At 52.4% G+C, this 20973-nt stretch overlaps 1 protein-coding gene across 5 annotated transcripts in view; it reads right to left on the bottom strand.

Moving 5' to 3' along the window:
* EHMT1 (euchromatic histone lysine methyltransferase 1) overlaps positions 1-20973 on the bottom strand; it is a 147500-nt gene that overhangs the window by 51668 nt on the left and 74859 nt on the right. For 2 of the 5 annotated variants that reach the window (XM_089914085.1, XM_089914086.1), the window contains exons 4-8: positions 13771-13951; positions 10314-10471; positions 9949-10137; positions 2475-2552; positions 1192-1312 (exon numbers count right to left, since the gene is read on the bottom strand). In XM_089914085.1, the coding sequence (XP_089770211.1) occupies positions 1192-1312; positions 2475-2552; positions 9949-10137; positions 10314-10471; positions 13771-13951 (727 nt within the window). The remainder of the gene's footprint in view (positions 1-1191; positions 1313-2474; positions 2553-9948; positions 10138-10313; positions 10472-13770; positions 13952-20973) is intronic. The other 3 variants (XM_089914088.1, XM_089914087.1, XM_089914089.1) reach the window with 3 other exon arrangements.

Here is a 20973-nt window from a genome sequence, read left to right as displayed (position 1 = left end):
TTAAAACTTTTAGTAGGCGCACATACTTGCAAAACATCTATCTTGCAAAAGACTTGTATCCAGAACACTGAAAGAAGTCACAACGCAGTGAGAAGATATACGCTCGGATTTTAAAGTAAGCAAAAGGTATAAACGCATTACGAGAAGATAAACCCTAAGATGTGCAACCTCGTTCTTTGGTAGGTAACCGCAATGCGACAGCACCACACACCAACCAGCAGCGCTGGAATCAGAGACTGACCGCGCAAGCGCTGCGGGGGCCCGTGCGGGGCTGGACGGCTCCCGTGCTGCTGAGGGAACGCAGAGCAGGACGAGCGCTTCGGGAAACAGCTGGCAGCACTAAGAAGTGAGACACACAGCATGACCCAGCCACTCTCCACTCCTAAACGTTTACCCCAGATAAACGGAGCATCTGCTCTAGAAACACGTGTACACAAACTCCGCAGCAGTTTATCTGTAAGGGCCAAAAACTGGAAAGAGACCAAATGTCCAACAGGTGAGGGATAAACAAACCACAGACAGCTGCCCGTGGAACACCTCCCGCCAACACCACCACGGACGACCCTCAGTTACTCTCGGAGAAGCCAGAGAGAAGGATCCACCCATAAACGTTCTCCACAGCGCTAACCCATCTGCGGAGACGACGTGGAGCAGAGGTGCCCGGGCCGGGGGAGGGCTGGCTGCGGAGGGAAGGTCTCCGTCGCGCAGCGAGGGTGGCAGGGGTCTCCTGTCACATGCACGTGGTGAGGCCCACCAACCGAACACCTCAGCAACACACACTTCAGGCTACGCCAAGTCCTCCACGGCAAAGCTGCAAAGACGGGGCCCCTGGGCCACTAACTTTGACATCATGCCCTTCCCAGCTGTCCCTTTAACAAGGCTACCTCCAGATCAAGGGAATCTGAGCAAAGGGCTGAGAGCCACTGTGTGGACCAGGGCCCGGCCCGCACAGGACACTGAGGGCGGGACACAGGGAAGGTGGGGGCGGTCAGCGTACGGCCATACCACGGGGGCCTGCTGGAAGGAGACCCCCTGGCATCACCTGAGGGTCTCCAATAAAGCTGTTTCTGATGTTTTTAGTTTTTTAAACAGTGGAGTCTTCTGTTCAAACGAAGTCCTACACAGAATCCCAGCCCCAAGCCCCCCACGGCCTGCTTCCGCCCGGGGTCCTGTGTGTGGCTCTGTGTTTACCTAGCACGGAGCAGGGCTTCTTTTTACTTCTCCGCCTCCTCTTCCTCGCTGGCTTGATCCAGGGGCTGTCAGGCTTCCCTTTCCTCTTGAGAAACTTCTTCTTGATGCTGGATTCAGAACTCTGAGAACCAAGGGAAAGGAACAGAAAGAACAAAGCATGGGCGCTCTGAAAGCAAAAGTTCTGTTTTCTTGCCATATCGTGATAATGCAACTAGAAAATTAATTTCACTCTTAGACATTTTTCTAGGTCACATTCTTAAAGACGCTCATGCTTTTCCCTAAATACCACTGTAAGCTCAGTTACTTGAGTTTGGCACAAAACAGAATAAGTGAAAAAGTTCTACCAATAACTAAATAAGTAAGTTCAGTAAGAGAATCCTCTCTTAATTACATGCACCCATTCATCTCGCTCATGAGAAAAGGAACAATCAGAGCCTCAACGTGCATCAAATCTATGTCCAAATTAGCCATTACATGGAGAACAAGGAAAGAAATTATCATTAATTTACAACATTTCGAGATTCCTGTGAGTACATGTGTCTCAAATCTAGACGCAGAAAGGGCATCTAACTGCCACGAGTTACAGCAGATGCAGAGCATGAACCACTAGCCTTTCTAACGACTCCACCACCAGGATCTCACAACCTCTGTTAACTATGGATAGAAAAAGAAATTTTAAAATGTGTGTTCATGAGATAAAAGGATACACTAAGGGTGGCTCACTGGCCTTTCCAACAGTTGCCCTGGAGCCCGAGCCCTCGTGCTGGGCCCCCTGAGACGCCCAGGTGCCCTGTGCTCCCTCCAGCACCTTGTTCCTGCGCCCCCTTCACAGCAAAGCTCCGGGAAGAAAATCTGCCAAGAGCAGCACCACAGCTCCCTGCGCTTCAGTCTACGACCCCCAAAGGAACACGTTTATCGCCAGACACAACAGCCCTTACAGTGCTCGTCTCCGCCACCCACGGGGCCACTTTCTCCTTCTCGAGGCACAGACTCCCTTCCCAGCCCTGCCCGATGGCCTGGGCGGCCCGCAGGCTCCCCAGGCTCCGCCCTCCCACCACAGCCCCACCCTCTGACCCTGCCCCCGTGAGGTCGCATTGCTGGCAGCCCTCAGCTCTGAGCCACATCCAGCCCGCAGAGGGCCTGAGGTTCCACCTCGGAAGCCTCGATCTTCCCTCGCCCGGTCCACCCGGCGGCCCCTCCCTGGCTCTCTGCTCGGCCGCTTTCTCTGCGGCTCCCACGTGGCTCCTCTGCCAGGAGCCCCGCGTCACCCGCGCACAGGTTACCAGATCAGACTCGTCTCCATCCTCCTCCTCCTCCCCGGTGCCGGCCGACTCCTGCTCCTCTTCAGATTCGCCCTCCATCTGAGCAGCCCCGCCAGGAGCCAAAAAGAAAACAAACCAATGAGAGCCGCTGGTGGCAGGCGATCTGACCCGACACAACTTGGAGGTGCCCCCGCTCCCCAAGAGCCCGGCCCGGAAGGGCTGCCCCCATGCCAGGCTCCAGGCTGACCTGGACCACCGATCCGACGTGACTCGGACGTATGCAGATCAGTGCGCATGAGAGACTGCACTCACCGCAAAAAGGTTTTCAGAGGCCACAGACTAATATAAAACGCAAAACCTACCCCCCGACCCACGAGCCCGCCCAGCCCCAGGGCCTCGACCTGCTGCCAGTGCTGGGCACCTGCGGGTGCCCTGCGGGCGAGCACGGGAGTGTCTGCCTGCAGGGGCAGAGCACCCAGCGCGCTTCTGCGTCTTACTCTCTTCTAATGAAAAGTACGCTGTGGGATCTTTCCGTAACAGAACAGCAGAAGCACCTGGGTTCACCCTGTCTACCTACACAGGAGCCACGCGCCCCCTCCACCCCTCTCCGCGCACCCGGCTGCGGCTCCTCGAGGGGCCACGCGGTGACCGCACCCTCACAATCTCACAGGAAGGGTAAGACCCTCCGGACAAACAGCAGACACGTGCTCCCACCCGTGCAGGACGCTCCGGGTGTGGGACGCCCACAGGGCACCCCCAGGCCCTCTGAGGGGCCGCACCACCCCCCGAGTGTCTCCCACACGTGCTCCTCCATTTCTCCCATGCGTATTGTGTGACCACAGCCCCAGCCCGTACTTCCACTGGGTCCTTGCTTTCTTAGTAACTGCGGAAGCTACACACACACACCGTCTGTTAAATATGTTATAAACATTCTCCTATCAAGCTCTATAGGCTCTGCTTCTGCTATTTCTTTTTAAAGTAAAACTTCTGGGGTTTTAATCTGGACAAGTCGAACCTCTCAGTCTCTCCCTTCATGGCTTCTAGGTTTGTGTCTTACAACAGAAGGCCTTCATTTGAGATTAGAAAAATGGTTTCCAACCTTTTTCCCACAGTTAAATATTTTGTGTTGACACTTTAAATCTTCTGGAATTTGCTTTTTTAAATAACAGCTTTACTGATTTATAATTCACCTACCCTTAAATTCACCCTTTTAAAGTACACAATTCAGTGGTCTTGAGTGTATTCAGAGTTGTGCAGCCATCACCCCCGCCTATTCCAGAATGGAGTGTACATTTGTTGTGCACCTTGATCTAAGGGTCGGCCTTCACTTGGCCCCCAATTTTCCCAACAACATTTATTGAAAAGTTCATGATCCCTTGCGAACAAACTGAAAACCCAACCCTTACAACAAACTGTATCTCTGCAGACAGACAGGTGCACCGTGGCCACCCTGCTCCGCTCTCTCATGGCTCTGCCGTGCCTGCACGAATCCCCGCTTGAACCCCCTCCGTATCTGTCCTGCTAACCTCTCCCCCACCCCCCAGCCCGTTCTCGCTGTGAACGACTCCCATGTCAGCTGGTCCCACAGAAAATCCTGTGGGAATTTTGAAGAGAACAGTTCTGAATTCATGGATAACATGGGGAAAGGGAGACGAAGGAATGGATCTTCTCATTCAGACAAATAATGGGTCATTCCATGAACTTATTCTTTTTTTTAACCTCTTTCAGTAAAGTTTTACTATTTTCTCCTTATAGATAACACACATTTCTTGTTAAATGTATTGCTAAGCACTGTGGTGATATTAAAGACTTACGGCTAATTTTTAGGTGTGATATTGTGGTTTTGTTGTTCAAAGAATCCTTACCTTCTAAGGACCCACACTGATATACCGGCCTCAAGACCGTCCAGGTGGAGCAGGGACTCTGGCAAGCACCAGTGGCTGTACATATGCACAGCCTGACGTGTTCCATTCAGGAGGTTAACAAGTATTGTCGGGTGTTTACTGATATTATTGACAAGCTGTCCTCATATTTTCCGACTGGCAGGACCACACAAGCTCAGCTCACTGGCTACAGCAGCCGCTCAACTGATTTCCTTGGATTTTTTTTAGATGGGTGATTATATTCCCAGCAAACTCCCTTGTCCTTTAAAATATTAATGTTTCCTTCCGGTTTTCACCTTACAGCATCACAGCAAGAATGACCAATGTGGCGTGCTCGTGTGAGGGGAGGAGGTGGCAACCCGCACTTTTCTTTTCTTTCTTTTTTGGCTGCATCGGGTCTTACTTGCAGCACGTGGGACCCTTCGATGTGGCATGCGGGCTTCTCTCTAGTTGTGGCGTGCGGGTTTTTGCTCTCTAGTTGTGGTACGTGGGCTCTGTAGTTGTGGCATGTGGGCGCTCTCGTCGAGTCGTGTGGGCTCAGTAGTTGTGGTGCACGGGCTTAGTTGCCCCGTGGTATGTGGGATCTTAGTTCCCTGACCAGGGATCGAACCCACATCCCGTGCATTAGAAGGTGGATTCTTTACCACTGGACCACCAGGGAAGTCCCAACCTACACTCTTTTTATCACTGGTATTAGCAATGGTTTAAAACTTTCGCCATTAAATATAACCTTTTTTGTAGGATTCTGATATCTTTATAATAAGCTTTATTTAAATGTTATCTTTAAATTTCATTGGGTAGTTTTTTATTTTAAAAATACTGAGCAGTGAAACTACCCATCAAAGTGGGCAGATTAACAACTTCCAAAACTCCTGTGACTGTAAAGGGAGGAATAAGGAAAAACTCCTTATAAGGAATAAGTACTTGAAAACCGCACACACAGCAGCTACAGAAACAGGCGTGAGGCGCTTGGGGTGAGAAGGGAGGGGAACACCACAGCTGGCACCTGAGTGGACAGACGGTGTAGGACTAAGCCAGGCAGAGGCCACACAGGGCGGGGGACCCGAGCCAGCAGGCCCCGTGAGCGCCCGAGACAACCCGCACCCACCTGCCCCATCCACACCAGTGCGGAGACAAGGACACCGGTCATCGGTGAGGAGTCAGCCCCCTACATGGAGGAGGCACCGTGCTGGCCGCATACACACAGGGCCTCGCTTGCTACAAATCGACTTTTTAAAAGGACAAGTAACTACACAGATAAACAGCTGGGTCCCAAACAGGCACTACACAAGAGAAGGCATCCAAACAGCAAATAAACATACAACAAAGTACCCAGGGCTTCCCTGGTGGCGCAGTGGCTGAGAGTCCGCCTGCCGATGCAGGGGACGTGGGTTCGTGCCCCGGTGTGGGAAGATCCCACATGCCGCGGAGCGGCTGGGCCCGTGAGCCATGGCCGCAGAGCCTGCGCGTCCGGGGCCTGTGCTCTGCAACAGGAGAGGCCACAACAGTGAGAGGCCCGCGTAGCGCCAAAAAAAAAAAAGTACCCAAGCTTCTCGGAAACCAGGGAAACGCAAATCAGAACTGCAGTGTGAGAGCGCTCAGCCGCGCCAGGAGGGCAGCCCACCAAGTTCACAAGCCCGTGATGCACACACAGGACGTGCAGCTCCCCTCGCGGATGTGCCAGACATGGGCAACAGCCCCGCTGGAGCCCCGCACACACCCGTCCAGAGGGGTGCGGCCCCACTTGGCTCCCAACGCTCTGGCCTCAGAAACTACCGAGAAGAGCCAAGGGCTGTGGGGGCCCGTGAGTCCGTGAACACGCGCCGCTGCAGACACTTACACCTGCGGCGTGGCTCCCTCAAAGGAGAATGAGAAAGGCAGGTAACATCCCAGGACTACTATAACCCTGGAGGGTCTCAGAGACCCTGGGCCACCTTAAAAACCACCGTCACACAACAGTGAAAATGAACTAACAGCATAAATAAATCGCACAAACACAACACAGAGTAAAACGAGCCACACTCAGAAAAAGGAGTGCCTCCTGCGTGATTGCACCGAAGCCCAGAACAAAAGCAGAGGCAACCCTGCCACGGGGACTGGAGCGGGGCGCCACCCGCATGCTCCTGCCCTGGGCACCGCTGACCTGTGCCCCGTCCACAAGTCCACACGGCAGGGAGCTGGACCCTGTGACATGCCTTCCAGTCTCTCTCCTTTGCTCCGCTACCTCAGCAGGTCCTGTGAAGAGCTTTCCTGGAGGCCGCAGCCTCCCCTGCCCTCGTCCCCTGATACACGGTTGTGTCTGGCTGACTTTAAGGCAGGTTTAGCCTCAGAACCGGCTGGCGTATCTCCCATCTTTCTCGTCTCCGGAACAGGTCACATAACAAATCCATGACTCTTTGTTACTATCACTGATCTGTTTAGATCTGCTCCTGCCATCTTATTTTGTTTTCCACATTTTCTTCTTGATTCTGCTTTTATTTATTTCCTGATTCTTTTGTTAGCTTGATACCCATTTAATTTTCTTCCTTTGTATCAGTATCTAGACTAACTCAGTGTTATTCAGTGTCTAGATTCTTTCCGGAAGATGAGGACCTCCATCAAAATAGAGAATCCAGAGATAGACTCACATTCAAATGCCGCGTGGTATGTGACAGAGGTGGCATTTTAAATCAGCAAGGAAGCAAATGTCAGTCAATAAACAGTGCTGGCACACACGGCTCACCATGTGAGGGAGGCCACACAACCCTGACCTCACGTTTTGTTCAAAAAGCTTTACTGAGGTATAATTTATATACCATAAAATTCACCCACTTTGACTGTCTCTACCTCACATTTCATCAAAAATTCTCTATGAATCAAATGTTTATATATAAAGAATGAAGCCCATGAAGAATTAGAAGACAGCTTACATCAATATGTTCTAAATCGCCACAGGGAAACGTCTGTGTATTGTAATTAGAACCCCGAACCCAGAAACCATACAGAAACAGACTAGTATCCATGAGCTCTGACATCGCAGCCAAGGCTGGACAGCACACACCTTCGAGCAACAGGTCAGCTCTGCGCTCACATAAGGCTGCCCAGACCACATGACCCAGCAGAAATGGGGTCGCTAGACAACAAATCCTGACAGCCAGTTGTGTGAGAAGCTGCTCGGCACATTGACCTGCAGCAAAACACTGAGATACAGGGACACGCAGATGAAAACCTGTCCCTCCCAACTCACTGCGGCAGAGACCTGGAGACGCCCACATTCTACCTCTCAACAAAGTGCATACTACGAGCCCCGAGTGTCGCCTCTAACAACAGGAAATGGCTTTACGGGGCGGGGCGCACCCACTGAGGGGCCCGGCCAAGAGCAGCTCGTGGAGCCACAGGCGAAGCTCCTTAAGGAGACTGGACGTCCAGAGTCAAGTCCCCACTGCAGGCGGCGGGGAGTACAGGTCTGTAAAAATCACCGTTCAAAATACCACCGCAAGGATTAGGAGACTGCTTCCTTCTTACACGAAAGGGAAAAAATAATAAAAGATGGAAGAGAAAAAAAAAATGATATCTTAAATCATTTTTAAATTTCCTTTAAATCTCTAATGTCAGCATTTTCTACCAATTTATTTTTGAAAAATTATACCTTAATAGCTGGGCCAACATTTAAAATTTTGCCCCAAAACCTGCTAAAAAATAGAACTGGCATAAATGGCTAATATGAATCTGAAATTTAAGCAACACTAAGAAAAAACATGGCCAAACTCCAGAAGCTGAAAGAAAATGCTTTACACATGTCAAAGGCTGCACCCACAGGGCTGATGCAAAGTGCAAAAAGCTAATCAACAAAATCATACACTTCAAACAAGTCACTGTTGCAACAAACTCACTGGAACGTCTCTGCCCACCCTTAGTTTCAGAATAACTCGTAAGGTGTAATGGTCCATCTTAAAGATGCTCCAAAGTTTTCTCAGACAAGTCTGAGGCATGGACAGTAAATCCACGGCTCCACACGTCTGCCTGGCTCTCAGCCACAGTTTCGCCTTCATGTCTAACTCACCCCTCCCCCAACCAGAAGGGCCCCAACAGCAACAGCCACTCTGCTCGAGCCTGCACCCGGCACCCCTGGGCCCCCTGAATCACTGAAACCGTGCAAGCCCCGTGGTCCCTGTCATGTTGCGGCAAAGACAGAAATGAGGGTCTTTTCTTTTCTGACAAACAAGGAAAATAAAGGAGCCATGGGCAAGCTATGGAAACAACATAAACTGGCCTGAAAGAGTTAATCAATCCTAGCTTTTCTTTTTTTTTTTTCCCCTTGGCTGCACTGGGTCTATCCTTGCTGCACGCGGGCTTTCTCTAGATGTGGCGAGCGGGGGCTACTCTTTGTTGCAGTGCACGGGCTTCTCATTGCAGTGGCTCCTCTTGTTGTGGAGCACGGGCTCTAGGGCATGCGGGCTTCAGTAGCTGTGGTTCGTGGGCTTCAGTAGTTGTGGCTCATGGGCTCTAGAGCGCAGGCTCAGTAGTTGTGGCGCACGGGCTTAGTTGCTCCGCAGCACATGGGATCTTCCCGGACCAGGGCTCGAACCCATGTCCCCTACACTGGCAGGCAGATTCTTAAGCACTGCACCACCAGGGAAATCTCAACCCTAGTTTTATTTTAACTGTTACTAATCTGTAGTGTCTGTAACCAGACTTATCCTTCACAAAGCTAACCTCTAACACTCTCTGACACTATGTGAATTACATCCTGCACTCCCCTGTAGGAAATCACCCCTAGTAGCGTTCTGCATTTTAGAAAGAAGGTCGCAGCCGATAACAAACGGACCCAATTACCGGGCTCTCTGACACCAGCGGTGACTGTTTTGAAATAATGCAAGAAGAAGAAAAATTCAAGACCTTCATTACTTTGATCCTTATCACCTATCCCCAGACTGCAAGCTCCACCTGTAAGACCTCTCCTGATTCCCCGGGGAGGGGGGACACAGTTCTTGAGGCACTAGCCTGCTGTGTTCCCTTTTCGCCTGGCAAAGAATAAAGCTATTATTTCTTTTCCTCCAAAACTCTGTCTCTGCATTTCTGTTCGGCACCGGTGCACAGAGAGCCAAGATAAGGCATCACCACCCCCAGCCGGTGCCACGCCTTCAGGGCCACCACACCACCAACCCCGAGCTCATCCTGGGTGGACACGGATGAAGCGTCCACAACGAGGACACGCCAGCACACGTACCACCCCACAGGCCTGTCAGCAGCCCTGGGCGCTCACTCCACTGGGAGGACAGAGGCCTCACCTGCGGAAGGACCACACCTGTGCCGGGTGCCTGGGACACTGTGCCAAGGCCAAGGGCAAGCCGTACTGGCACTCGGTCAGCCACGGTTAGCAGTTTGGGTTATTAATGGTATTATTCCTGTCACTCCCAAGCCTAAAAATGCTCAGGCCGTTTACTTCCATGAACGCTGCGCGGGAAGACAAACACTTCTCTGATGAAAATAAACTACCTAAAAATTCAAGAGAAATAAAATACAAGAATCCCAGCCAGAAGTAAACAGGGGGCTTTATTAAGGCCCAGAAGCACCCAGCCGCCACCCCTACCCCCGCCAGGACCGAGGTCTGCGATGTGCGTCCCGCCCACCTTCTGGCTGCGGTCAGGCTCCAGCGCACTGTCCTTGGAGGCCCTGCTGCCCTCGGCAGGGAACGCGGTGGCCGGCTGGGCGCCCTGGTCCTCGTCCTCCTCCAGCTCCTCCGAGTCGTCCTCCTCAGAGTCCATGTCTAGGCTCTCCCCGTTCACGTGGAGGGAGCCGTCACCCAGGTCCTTCTCGCCCTGGAACACGCCAGAAGCCCACATCAGGACCCCGCCAACTCCTCGGGGCAAGGCCCACGGGGCGGGGCAGGGGAGGGGGTGGCGACTGTGCCGGAAGACGAGAGCTTGGGGCGGGCAGGGGCCACCCTGGAGGAGAGATGGAGGGCAGCCCCCGCAGCCTGGCCCCGCACCCTTACCTTGGAGCCCACCGTGGAATGAGTTATGCTCTTAAACATCTCAATCACCGTCCTCTGTTTTAACACTTTGGTCTTTTTCTTAGGAACCAGGCTATAGGTTCCCATTCTTCGTTTTTTCTTCCGAGATACTGCAGCTGCTAAAACAAAAGGCAAGCAAGCTAAAAAAAAAAAAAGTCAAAAGGGGACGAGAGAAGAAAAGAAATGCCATTCAAATGTTTTTAGAGGTAGGTGACAGTTCACAAACTCTGATCACCAAAATCATCAGCACTCAACAGTGTCTTAAGTTGCACAGAGAAAGCTGAAAACCCGTCACAGATACAGGATTTGTCCACAAGGAGACACCGAGCTGTACGGAGGGCAAATGTGAGCACCCCCTCCCGAGCAGGCAGCACAATACCGGGAGACCCGCAAGCTGGCAGGAGCGGACCCGGGTGCACCTGGGACAACCTCTGAGCAGGGCTCTCCGAGGGGCTGAGAAGGAAGGGCCTCCTCCAGACGCCCTCCTGCTTGTGTGTCCAGAGGGTCCACCGCTGACGTGCAGCCACTGAAGAGTGGACTTACACCACTGTCACCTGGACCCTCCATCCTCGCTCAGCACTTCACGGACCACGGGGAAGGATACTGGAAACAAGGGCCCAGCGAGCTATCCCTGCACACAAGGGCCAGGGAGGGAGAGGCCTGGGAGCAAGGTCTCCTGACAAGCGCAGCAGTGGAGGGGGTACCGAGCAGCGGCTTGGGGGCTCGTGGCCCCTGACGCCATTCTGGGCAAAGCAGCCCCAGGTTTACTGCTTTGACAGAATGAGGGTCTCTGTGATGTTTTATTTTTGTAAAAAGTTCCAGGGTATAAAAAAAAAAAATCTGAAAACCACTGCTTTAAACACGGAGGAACTCCACGAAAGGGCTGAAAGAAATACCTTACGTTTTATTTCTACGAAATGCAGAGAAGGGATACGGGGAGAAAGGATGCACGTCGGCCATGGGTGCCGGGGGTCAGAATGACAGCCCCTCGCAGGTGCGTGGCGAAGCCAGGACACTGAGGACAATCGCCACGTGGGCCACACGTGTTTACGTGGAAACGCCGACCGTCCACGCGCTGAACGGAGCACAGGTGAGCTGGCGGAGGTGCCCCCCCCCCCAGGAGGAGGCGGGTGGGTTGTGAGCTCCGTGCAAACTTGCCATCTCGTCTCCGCTCACGCCGCGGCACGATGGCAAGAGCAGGCCCTCCAGGGCGGGGCTGTCACCACAGTGACAAGAAGAGATGGCCCGAAAGCGTGCACTTCCTGTGACAGCGTAATGCACCGGCCAGGGGAAGTGGGGAGGAGGAAGGTTTGAAGAACGAGGCAGGCCGTTCCAGGTCTGCAGCGACGCCATCACACAGGGCCACGTCCCCACGGGCCCCTGCTCCCCCCGGGGTGAGGACGCTGCAGGCACAGCAAGAGGGGCCTGCCACCTCCCTGGGGAGGGAGCCGGGCAGCTGCTGCAGGAGCGCCAGGCACCAGGCCGCTCACACTGTCCTGAGCCCGCAGGCCCCGTCTCCGCCTCCGGCCCTCAGGTAAGGAAACAGAGGCAGAGAAGGACCCATGTGGGAAACCGCTAAACATACTCAGCATTTCTGTTTAGAAAACTTGGATTGAACAGATAAGGAAATAATAAAGCTAAAATAGGAACAATCTTAATTTTTATTAAGATAAAAGATCCTTGTGGCTTGCAGGATCTTAGTTCCCTGACAAGGGACTGAACCCACACCCATGGAGTCCTAACCACTGGACTGCGAGGGAATTCCCCAATCTTAACTTTTTAACAGAAGTACCGACTCCTGACATTCCTCACCAAGCCCTACACACATGGGTTTAATTCCACAGAGACATGCAACTCTGTCCAGCTTTAACTCTTTGAAACAAATAATACTGAGATGAAATAGACCAAAAGTTGGAGGTGGTGGGGAGACAGACTGACCCTGTTTTCTAACCAACCACAGCGCTCCAACAAACAGAACAAGGACTCCCTGGAGACACAGCTAGTCCCAGGACTGGGGAAGGACAAGACGGGCTGGGTCCACCTGGTGTAGCCAGGAAGTCCTCACAAAGTGATGGGGTCACATCAGAGGACTCAGGAGCCAGCCTGAAGGGCAAACCTGGGGCAATTTGAACATGATGGTGACGGACTGGAGCCCAGAGACTCACAAAAGGATCCATGAGTTGAGACAGAGGCAAGGCTGGAAAGGGGAGGCCCTTCATTCCAGCAGAAGCTCCACTAGGAAGTAAGGACAGGGCGATGGAATTGGAAGCCATCCTGGGACGATCAGTCTGGGAGTGGGTCCCTAGATGCTCAAGCTGCCAGGTGGGACCATGCAACCCTCTAAGCCCCGCCTCCAAAGACACAAAGGACAACAACCCAAGGGCCTGTAGACCCAGCCCTGCCGCAGCAGGACCAACACCCACACCCCACTCCCAGGGGACGCAGCAAGGACACACGCCCCTCGGGGACGGCAGTGACCCGAGCCTGACCCGGGAAGACAGCAGCGACCCCAGGGGGACGCTCCAGATGTCCAGGCGCACACTAAGGGACTGCAGGAAGCCGGCCAGAAATGCCTCCTGGGACAACTGACTGGCAAAGGTGAGCGGGGCCTGAGGCCTGGACGACGCGTCACACGGGGGGCTCTTCCAGGCTCTGACACTACAGCGACTGCCCAAGAGGGCGCCACGCACAACAGGGACGCGCCCAGGGCCCCATGTCTGCAACTTCCACGCACATTCAGAAGTGAACGTTACACGCTGGGCAGGAGAAGGATGCGCGACTGTGCACAGGGTGGAATCGGGGGAGGGGGACGGGGGAGGCCACAGGCATCCTCTGCAGAACCTCTGGTCTGAAATTACTGATAAGCAACAAGTGTCCTGAAAGTCCTAAGGAAGACAGGCCCCAACCAGCACATGACCACCCCAGGGCAGCCCCTCGGGGGGCCGCCTCCCCCTTGTCTGTGAGTCCTCAGCCATGTGAGCCGGGCCTGGCAGAGAGGCCTGTCTGCACTGGAGGGGTCTGCAGAGGAAGCAGGCTCTACGGGCACGCCTGCCACGGCAGCCTCCCTGGGGGCCGCTCACCAGCGCCCCCCTCCTGCGAAAGGCCCCACAAGGCACCCGATGCTCCTCCACGCCCCCAGGTGAGTGTGAGGAGAGGTGGCTCGGGGTGGGAGGGGGCCGCCCCACGGCCACCCGCACCTGAACCACGGCGCCCCTGCAGTACTAAATCCATGAGCTGGGAGGCTCCTCAAATCCAGAGCCCTCCACCCAATCAGACCAAGGCCTCAGACTGTCGGAATGAAAACGATCTTCACCTGGAAGCTGAAAACAAGCGGAGGACGCGACGCAGCACCGGGTGAGGGTGGAGTGGGGCCCGCGTCCTCTGCGGTGCAGGCTCGGGACACGCCCGAGAGAGAGAGGCGGCGGCAGGTTCCCTTTACCTGTCTGTGCCTTCGTGGTGGCCACGTAGCACTGGTTTTGAGGTAGCGACTGGTGAAGGGGCGGGAAGGGGGGTAAAAGCTGCTGTCGTCCAAAATCCGAGGCGTTTCTGCTCAACTCCTCTTTCGGCTCCTCAGGGTCACGGGCGTCCCGGCCTTCCCTGGGGTCCTTACTGGCCGCGTGCTTCAAAACAAAGACAACGCGACAATGACGCACAGGCAGGCAGCGATGAAACAGCGTGCCTCTCCCACCAAACCCCTCCCCCGAGAGATGTGCGCTGAGGAGAGAGGGGAGAGCGCAGAAACCCGCTGCCACCAGAGCGCCTGTGACAGGCGCGGGTCGGCGTCACAGGCCAAGAACAGAGTCTGCGTTTCTGCAGGGAAGTAGCAGCAGCTGTGACACATGCGGCACCCAGAACCGGGACCGTCTCCCACCTGGGCCTTTACAGAAAGCCAGCCAGCCTGTGATTTAGGTAATAAACTATGACTACGTTTGCAAATACCCAGATGGGGCACATTCCAGGTGATCACGGCTACACAGTGCACATCCCCCAAGTGGTTTTCACGCCACGACAGATCATCATGTTACACGTTAAAGACGCTTTTGCTCAGTTTTACCCATTTCCTCAGTGTCTCGGCCTTAGCCTTCTGAGACCACAACAGCCTGTGATGTGGACGTCAACCCCCTGGCACCGACCAACAGCCCTGCCTTTGCTCCGGACACCACTCAGCACCCCCCCACCACTTGCTTCCCCAGAGTCACCTACAGCCTTGAGACAGTCTGATCTCAAACCCGATTCCACTGAACCACATTTCGTTGTGCACAAAGCACGTGTGATCCTTCAATGTATGGGGCAGGGAAACTGGACAGACACCTGCAAAAGGATGGAGGTGGACCTTCACCTTATACCACTGACAGAGATTAACTCTGAACAGATTAAAGACCTAAAATTGTAAGACTCCTAGAAGAAAACGGGGGAAGTTTCATGACATTGGATTTGGCAAAGAATCCTTGGATATTACAACAAAAGCACAGGCAACAAAAGAAAAAAGATAAATTAGACTTTATTAAAATTAAAAATTTCTTATAGGGACTTCCCTGGTGGTGCAGTGGTTAAGAATCCACCTGCCAATGCAGGGGACACAGGTTCAAGCCCTGGTCCGGGAAGATCCCACATGCCGCAGGGCAACTAAGCCCATGCACCACAACTACAGAGCCTGCGTTCCAGAGCCCGCGAGCTACAACTACTGAAGCCCGCGCGCCTAGAGCCTGTGCCCCACAACAAGAGAAGCCACCGCAGTGAGAAGCCCACGCACAGCAACAAAGAGTAGCCCCGGCTCACTGCAACTAGAGAAAGCCCGTGCGCAACAACGAAGACTCAACGCAGCCAAAAATAGAAAAATAAAATAAAAAATTTCTTATAAATCAAAACCACAATGAGACATCACCTCACGCCTGTAAGAATGGCTATCATCAAAAAGACCACAAATAACAAATGTTGGAGAGGGTGTGGAGAAAACAGCACCCTAGTGCACTGCTGGTGGGAATGCAAACTAGTGCAGCCACTATGGAGGTTCCTCAAAAAGTTAAAAATAGAACTACTATATGATCCAGCAATTCCACTCCTGGGTATTTATCCAAAGAATACAAAAACAATAGTTCAAAAAGATAAATGCACCCCTGTGTTCACTGTAGCACTATTTATGATAGCCAAGATGTGGAAGCAACCTAAATGCCCGTCAACAGACAAATGGATAAAGAAGATGTGGTGTATTTATACACACACACAATGGAATATTACTCAGCCATAAAAAAGAATGAAACCTTGCTGTTTGTGACAATATGGATGGATCCAGAGGTACTACACTAAATGAAATAAGTCAGAGAAAAAGACGAATACCATGATTTCACTTATATGTGGAATCTAAAAAGCAAAACAAATGAACAAACATAACAAAACAGAAACACTCATAAATACAGAGAATAAACAGCGGGTAGAGAGGTGGGGGAGGACAGACAAAACAGGTGAAGGGGATTAAAAAGTACAAACCACCAGTTATATAATAAGTAAGTCATGGGGATGTAACACACAGCATGGAGAATACAGTCAACAATACTGTAATAACTTTGAATGGTGACAGATGGTAACTAGACTATTCCTGGTGGTTCTTTTGTAATATATAAAGATATTGAATCACTATGCTGTAAACCTGAAACTAATATATTGTAAGTCAATTACACGTCCATTAAAATTTTTTTTAATTTCTATGCATCAAAGGACAAAATCAATAGAATGAAATGGCAACCTATAGAATGGGAGACAATATTTGCAAATTATATATCCGATAAAGGAATCATACATAGAATATATAAAGAACTCTACAGCTCAACAGCAACAAAAAATCCCAATTTAAAAAAGGGTAAAGCATCTGAATAGATATTTCTCCAAAGAAGACATACAAATGGCCAAAAAGCACATGAAAAGATGCTTAATTTAACATCACTGATCATCAGGAAAATGCAACTCAAAACCGCAATGAGACCACCTCACACTCCTGGGATGGCTACTATCAAACAAACAGAAAACAAGTGTTGGTGAAGGTACGGAGACACCGGGGCCTCGGTGCGCTGCTGGGGGGAAGGTAAAATGGCACAGGTGCTGTGGACAACAGCGTGGGGCTTCCTCAAGAAGTGGATGGAATTATCCTATGATCCTGCAATTCCACTTCTGGGTGCACACTCTGAAGAATCAAAAGCAGGGACTCGAAGAGCTCTTTGTACAACTGTGCTCACAGCAGCATCGTTCACGACAGACAAGGGGTGGAGGCAACCCAAGTGCCCACTGATGGATGATGGATAAACCAAATGTACATGTGTGTATACGTACACGCATGCAATGGAATATTATCCGGCCTTAAAAAGGAAGGAAGTTTTGACAGAGGCTACATTGTCTCGAGGACATTGTGCTGAGTGAAACAGGCCAGACACAAAAGGACAAATCCTCATATGAGGGACCAAGCGTAGTCAATCCGAGACAGAAGGTAGATGTCAGGGCCCGGGGCTGGGGGTGGGGAAGGGGAGTGAGTGTTTAATGGGGACAGAGCGTCAGTCTGTGGAGACGAGAAAGTCCTGGGGAGAATGGTGGTGACGGCCGCACAACAATGTGAATGTGCTTAATGCCCCTGAGCTGGACACTCAAAAGTGGTTAGAATGGTAAATTCTATGTTATGCATATTTTAATACAGTGTCCACATCTCTGGGAGTCGACATCGGGGAGATGCCAACAGGCCTGCCAGGGGCGGCCCTGGACTCGGCTTCTCCCAGCGGGACCCACGCTCAGCCCTCTGGCTCCTCTGCCAGGCTCCCCGCCTGGGCCCGCACGCAGCTCCTCCTCACACAGCACAGGCCGAGGCCTCCTCCGTGGCCTCCACCGCTAACGTGCCCTGGCACAGACAGCCCTGGTAAAGGTAACCTGTTAGCTGGGTCAATTCTCCAGTCCTTCTCAAATATGTGGGCTTTGTCTCAAGGTCACTGCTTTGACACGATCGCTCCCTCACTCCTCCCACGAACGACCTCAGAAACCACGCAACTACCACCTCCACCAGTGCTTGCAAGACAGACGTGACACAGGAGCTTAAAGGATAAATGGATGAAGGCAGAAGCTAAATCTGAGAAGGCAACAGCCACGTGAGGCTCGTTCTCACTCGGGCACAAAATCCATTCCTTGATTCAAGGTATTATTTTTGAAAATCTAAAAAACAAAATTAAAAACTGCTGAACTTGAGTGAAGACCCTAAACTCTGTTAGGGCCCCATCATCTGACAAAGCAAACCCACCGAGGCGGAGCGGCTGGCGCCTGACCTCCCGGCGGGGCACCGCAGAGCCCCAGCCAGTCCCCCATGTGGAGAGAGGACCCGCGCCAACACCTACCTGCCACGCGCCCGGGTCACAGCGTGTGACCCAGACGCCCGAGGGCAACCGTGCCTGGCCCCCGCTGGCCTCCCCACCCCAGTGCTCACTCTGCTCAGCGGCTCTCCCTTCCTCACCCCAGCCACTGTCAGGCCTGGCCCAACTGAGGCGAGTCCTCACACCCACCTGGTGCCCCCGCTTCCGGGTGCAGCAAACACCCACCTGCACCCCAGCTGCAGAAGGACCCGCCCCACCCGGACGGAGAGTACCCAGCCAGGCCCGCATCTTCTCTCCACCTTCTCTCCAGAACCCAGGGACTACTGGGGGGCCGTGTGGAAGGAGCCAGGGAGAGCGCAGGGACACAGCCACCCAAGGAGAAGCCGGAGGTCCCCGTGCGGCACCTCCAGGAATGAGCACAATTCAGTTAGGGAGACGGGTCTACACTGGCGTGCCAATGCGGGATAAAAGGGTCTCCTTCCAGAAGTTCTCACTTCCTTTGCGTGAACAGTGGCTGAGTCTAACCCTGTGTCGGCACCTTCTGATGGCACAGGCATTGGGTCCGAGAGGCAAACTGGCTCTGCCCTGCCTGGGGATGCGAGGCCACGAGGCTGTGAAAACCCCTGCACTTTTAAACTCTTAAAGGACAATGGATTTCTTGCCATAAGCATGTAACACTCTTTCTATCATGGGGATGACTGTTTTCAAAACACAATTTTCAATAAAACATGCTTTCCTAAGAAAACCAAACAAGACTAAACTGGGGCTGGGGAGAAGAGAAGCCAGAGGGCAGGAGAGGCCAGGTCTGGACCTGGGCCGGGAGCCAGGAGGGCACCCCATCTCCACGTCTCCAATCCCCTCTTCCGGCAGGGGTCCCAGGAGCAGATGAAGTTTCCAGGGTGTGGAGCGGATGGGCTTGGTCTTCAGGAAATCAGGTTCCAAAGCCTCAAAATCCTTCCCTTTTCTTTCACTACAAGTGACCAGCCCGAGAGGGCTCAGTAATTTCCAACAAAGTATGTGTTGCAATTGACTGCATGCTGCTATTAATCACAATAACTCCAACCAGAACAAAGCTAACCCTCAGATAAACCTTATGGTCAAGGATATTTCGTGAAATTAAATTTCAGATTGCTTTTTTTTAACCCCCTAGAGGGATATAAAAAAATGTTTGAGAATAAAAATACATTAGAATAAAATTCTAAAGTGGGGATGGAATATGAGTACGATTTCGAGGAGATAAATAAACAATGTTGTCTGACATGCATTTTAAACTCGATAATGCTGGGCCAAAACATGGTAGGTGAATAAATAAATGAACTTCACCCTAAGCCTCAAACCTAACACAAAAATTGATTCACAACAGGCCATATATTTAAACTTCACATAAAACTAAAAAACTATGAAAATTAGAGAAAATCTTCAGGATCTAGGGCTGGGTGAAGAGTTCTTAGGCATGACAGCAAAAGCACAGCCTTAAAAGAAAAAAACTGTGTAAGCTGGACTGCATCAAAATGAAGAACTTCTGCTTTAAGAAAAACCATGGGGTCTTCAGTAGCGAAAGGACGAAGACCAGCTACAGACCAAGTGAGAATATCTGCGAACCAACACTTGGCAACGGTCCATATCCCAAACTCTCAAAGCCCCCAAAATATTTAATTGTAAAGTAGGCAAAAGATATGAAAGACATTTCACCAAAAAGGACATACAGATGGCAAATAAGCACATGAAGAGCTGTTCAACGCCATCAGTCATTAGGGAGGTTCAAACTAAAACCATGGCGAGGAATCACAGCTACGACAGAGAAGAGGCAACACCAAACACCCCTCTGGAGGACGCAGGGACATAGAATGTAGCAGCCTGTGCAGTGCAGCTTGGCGGTTACTTACAAAACTAAACATCCAATTGCCACGTAGCCTTGCAACTGGGCTCCTGGGTATTTTACCCAGAGAAGCGAAAACTTTCATCCAAACAAAAATGTGTACGTGAATGTCCAGAGCAGCTTTAATGGAGCACCCCAAGGCTGAGAACCCCCAAATGTCCCTCGATGGGCGAGCGGTTACACACGCAATACTTGTCGACACGCAAAGGAGGGCCCTGCAGACATAGCCTGGGTGGGGGGTCAGGGGTGTGGAGTGAGGGAAGAAAGCCCCCGAACTCTGCCATCCCACGTTTCAGAACACCTGAAACAACACGCCTCCAGAGATGGGGGACGGGGTCAGGGACGGCCGGGGTGACCACAGAGGGAGGCTCGCAGTGCTGGGTGGGCACGTAAACTCACACTGTGCTACCCTGGGAGAAACCGGCTGGAGGGGACATGGGCTCTCTCTGTACTATCTGTGCAGCCTCCTGTGAACAATTATTAAAAAGTTTAACTTTCGGCACGTACATAAAAATACTACGAAAGGCAGAAGTCAGGCCAGGGCTGGTCAGGCTAGGGGCGTCAGGGGCCCCACGCTGCGTGGGCAGTGGGCCGCGGCCCAGCTTCCAGCACCCCGCCGGCTCCACAGTCACAGCAGGCAGGCGACAGCCAGGCAACAGGGAAGCACAGAAACAAAGATGCACACGCTCCCAGAGGAAAGTCATTTCAGGGGAAAAATCACCCGAACAAGAGGTGCCAAGGCCAGACAGAACCCCCACGTGAGGAGACAGGAGTTGTAACCAAGACCATGCAAGGGTTATAACTGTCTTTTGAAGGATAAGACAAAGATGTAACTAACAATGCAGGTATTCTTAAAAAACTAATCCGAGACACTGGATACGAAAAATATAACTGTCAAACTGAAAACATCAACATGTGGAATGACCAGCAAGACCAAAGTGCTGGGTCTTGAGGGACAAATGACGGAGCTGGAGAAGAGGGGAGGTCCAGGGAGGGAAGCCGTGCAGAACCTTCTAGAGCTGGAGAAACACACGGGTCAGGCCGCGGGGCCCCTGGGGAAGGGTCTGACCCGCACCAGCAGCACCAGCACAAGCAATGCCAGGCGTCTGACTGCACACCCGGACTTCGTGCAGGAAGCGGGGAGCAAACCACGCCCTGTGTCTGTAGCGCGTCACTCCCGGGCCCCAGCCGCCCTCCTGCCTACTCACTCCCCAGAGAGACAGGCGAGTGCTGAGTCTCCCAAGCCAGTAACTCCCCAAAGCGGACGAGGAGCTCCCGGTGAGCCCAGGCACCTATGAGGAGAAGCCCAGAAAGCAGGCTGACGGGTCACACTCAGAAACCCTACAAGGCCCGCAGGCAACCGTGGCTGACGACCCCACCACTTCCCGGCCTCTCCCCTCCACGCACAGAAGTCCACTTG

This window comes from Delphinapterus leucas, chromosome 6, assembly GCF_059928025.1.
Source record: "Delphinapterus leucas isolate spDelLeu-1000000601 "Yukka" chromosome 6, BTC_Dleu_Yukka2, whole genome shotgun sequence".
Classification (NCBI taxonomy): Eukaryota; Metazoa; Chordata; class Mammalia; order Artiodactyla; family Monodontidae; genus Delphinapterus; species Delphinapterus leucas.
The sequence above is the reverse complement of the archived record's forward strand: the minus strand, read 5'-3'. Positions and strand labels throughout refer to the sequence as shown.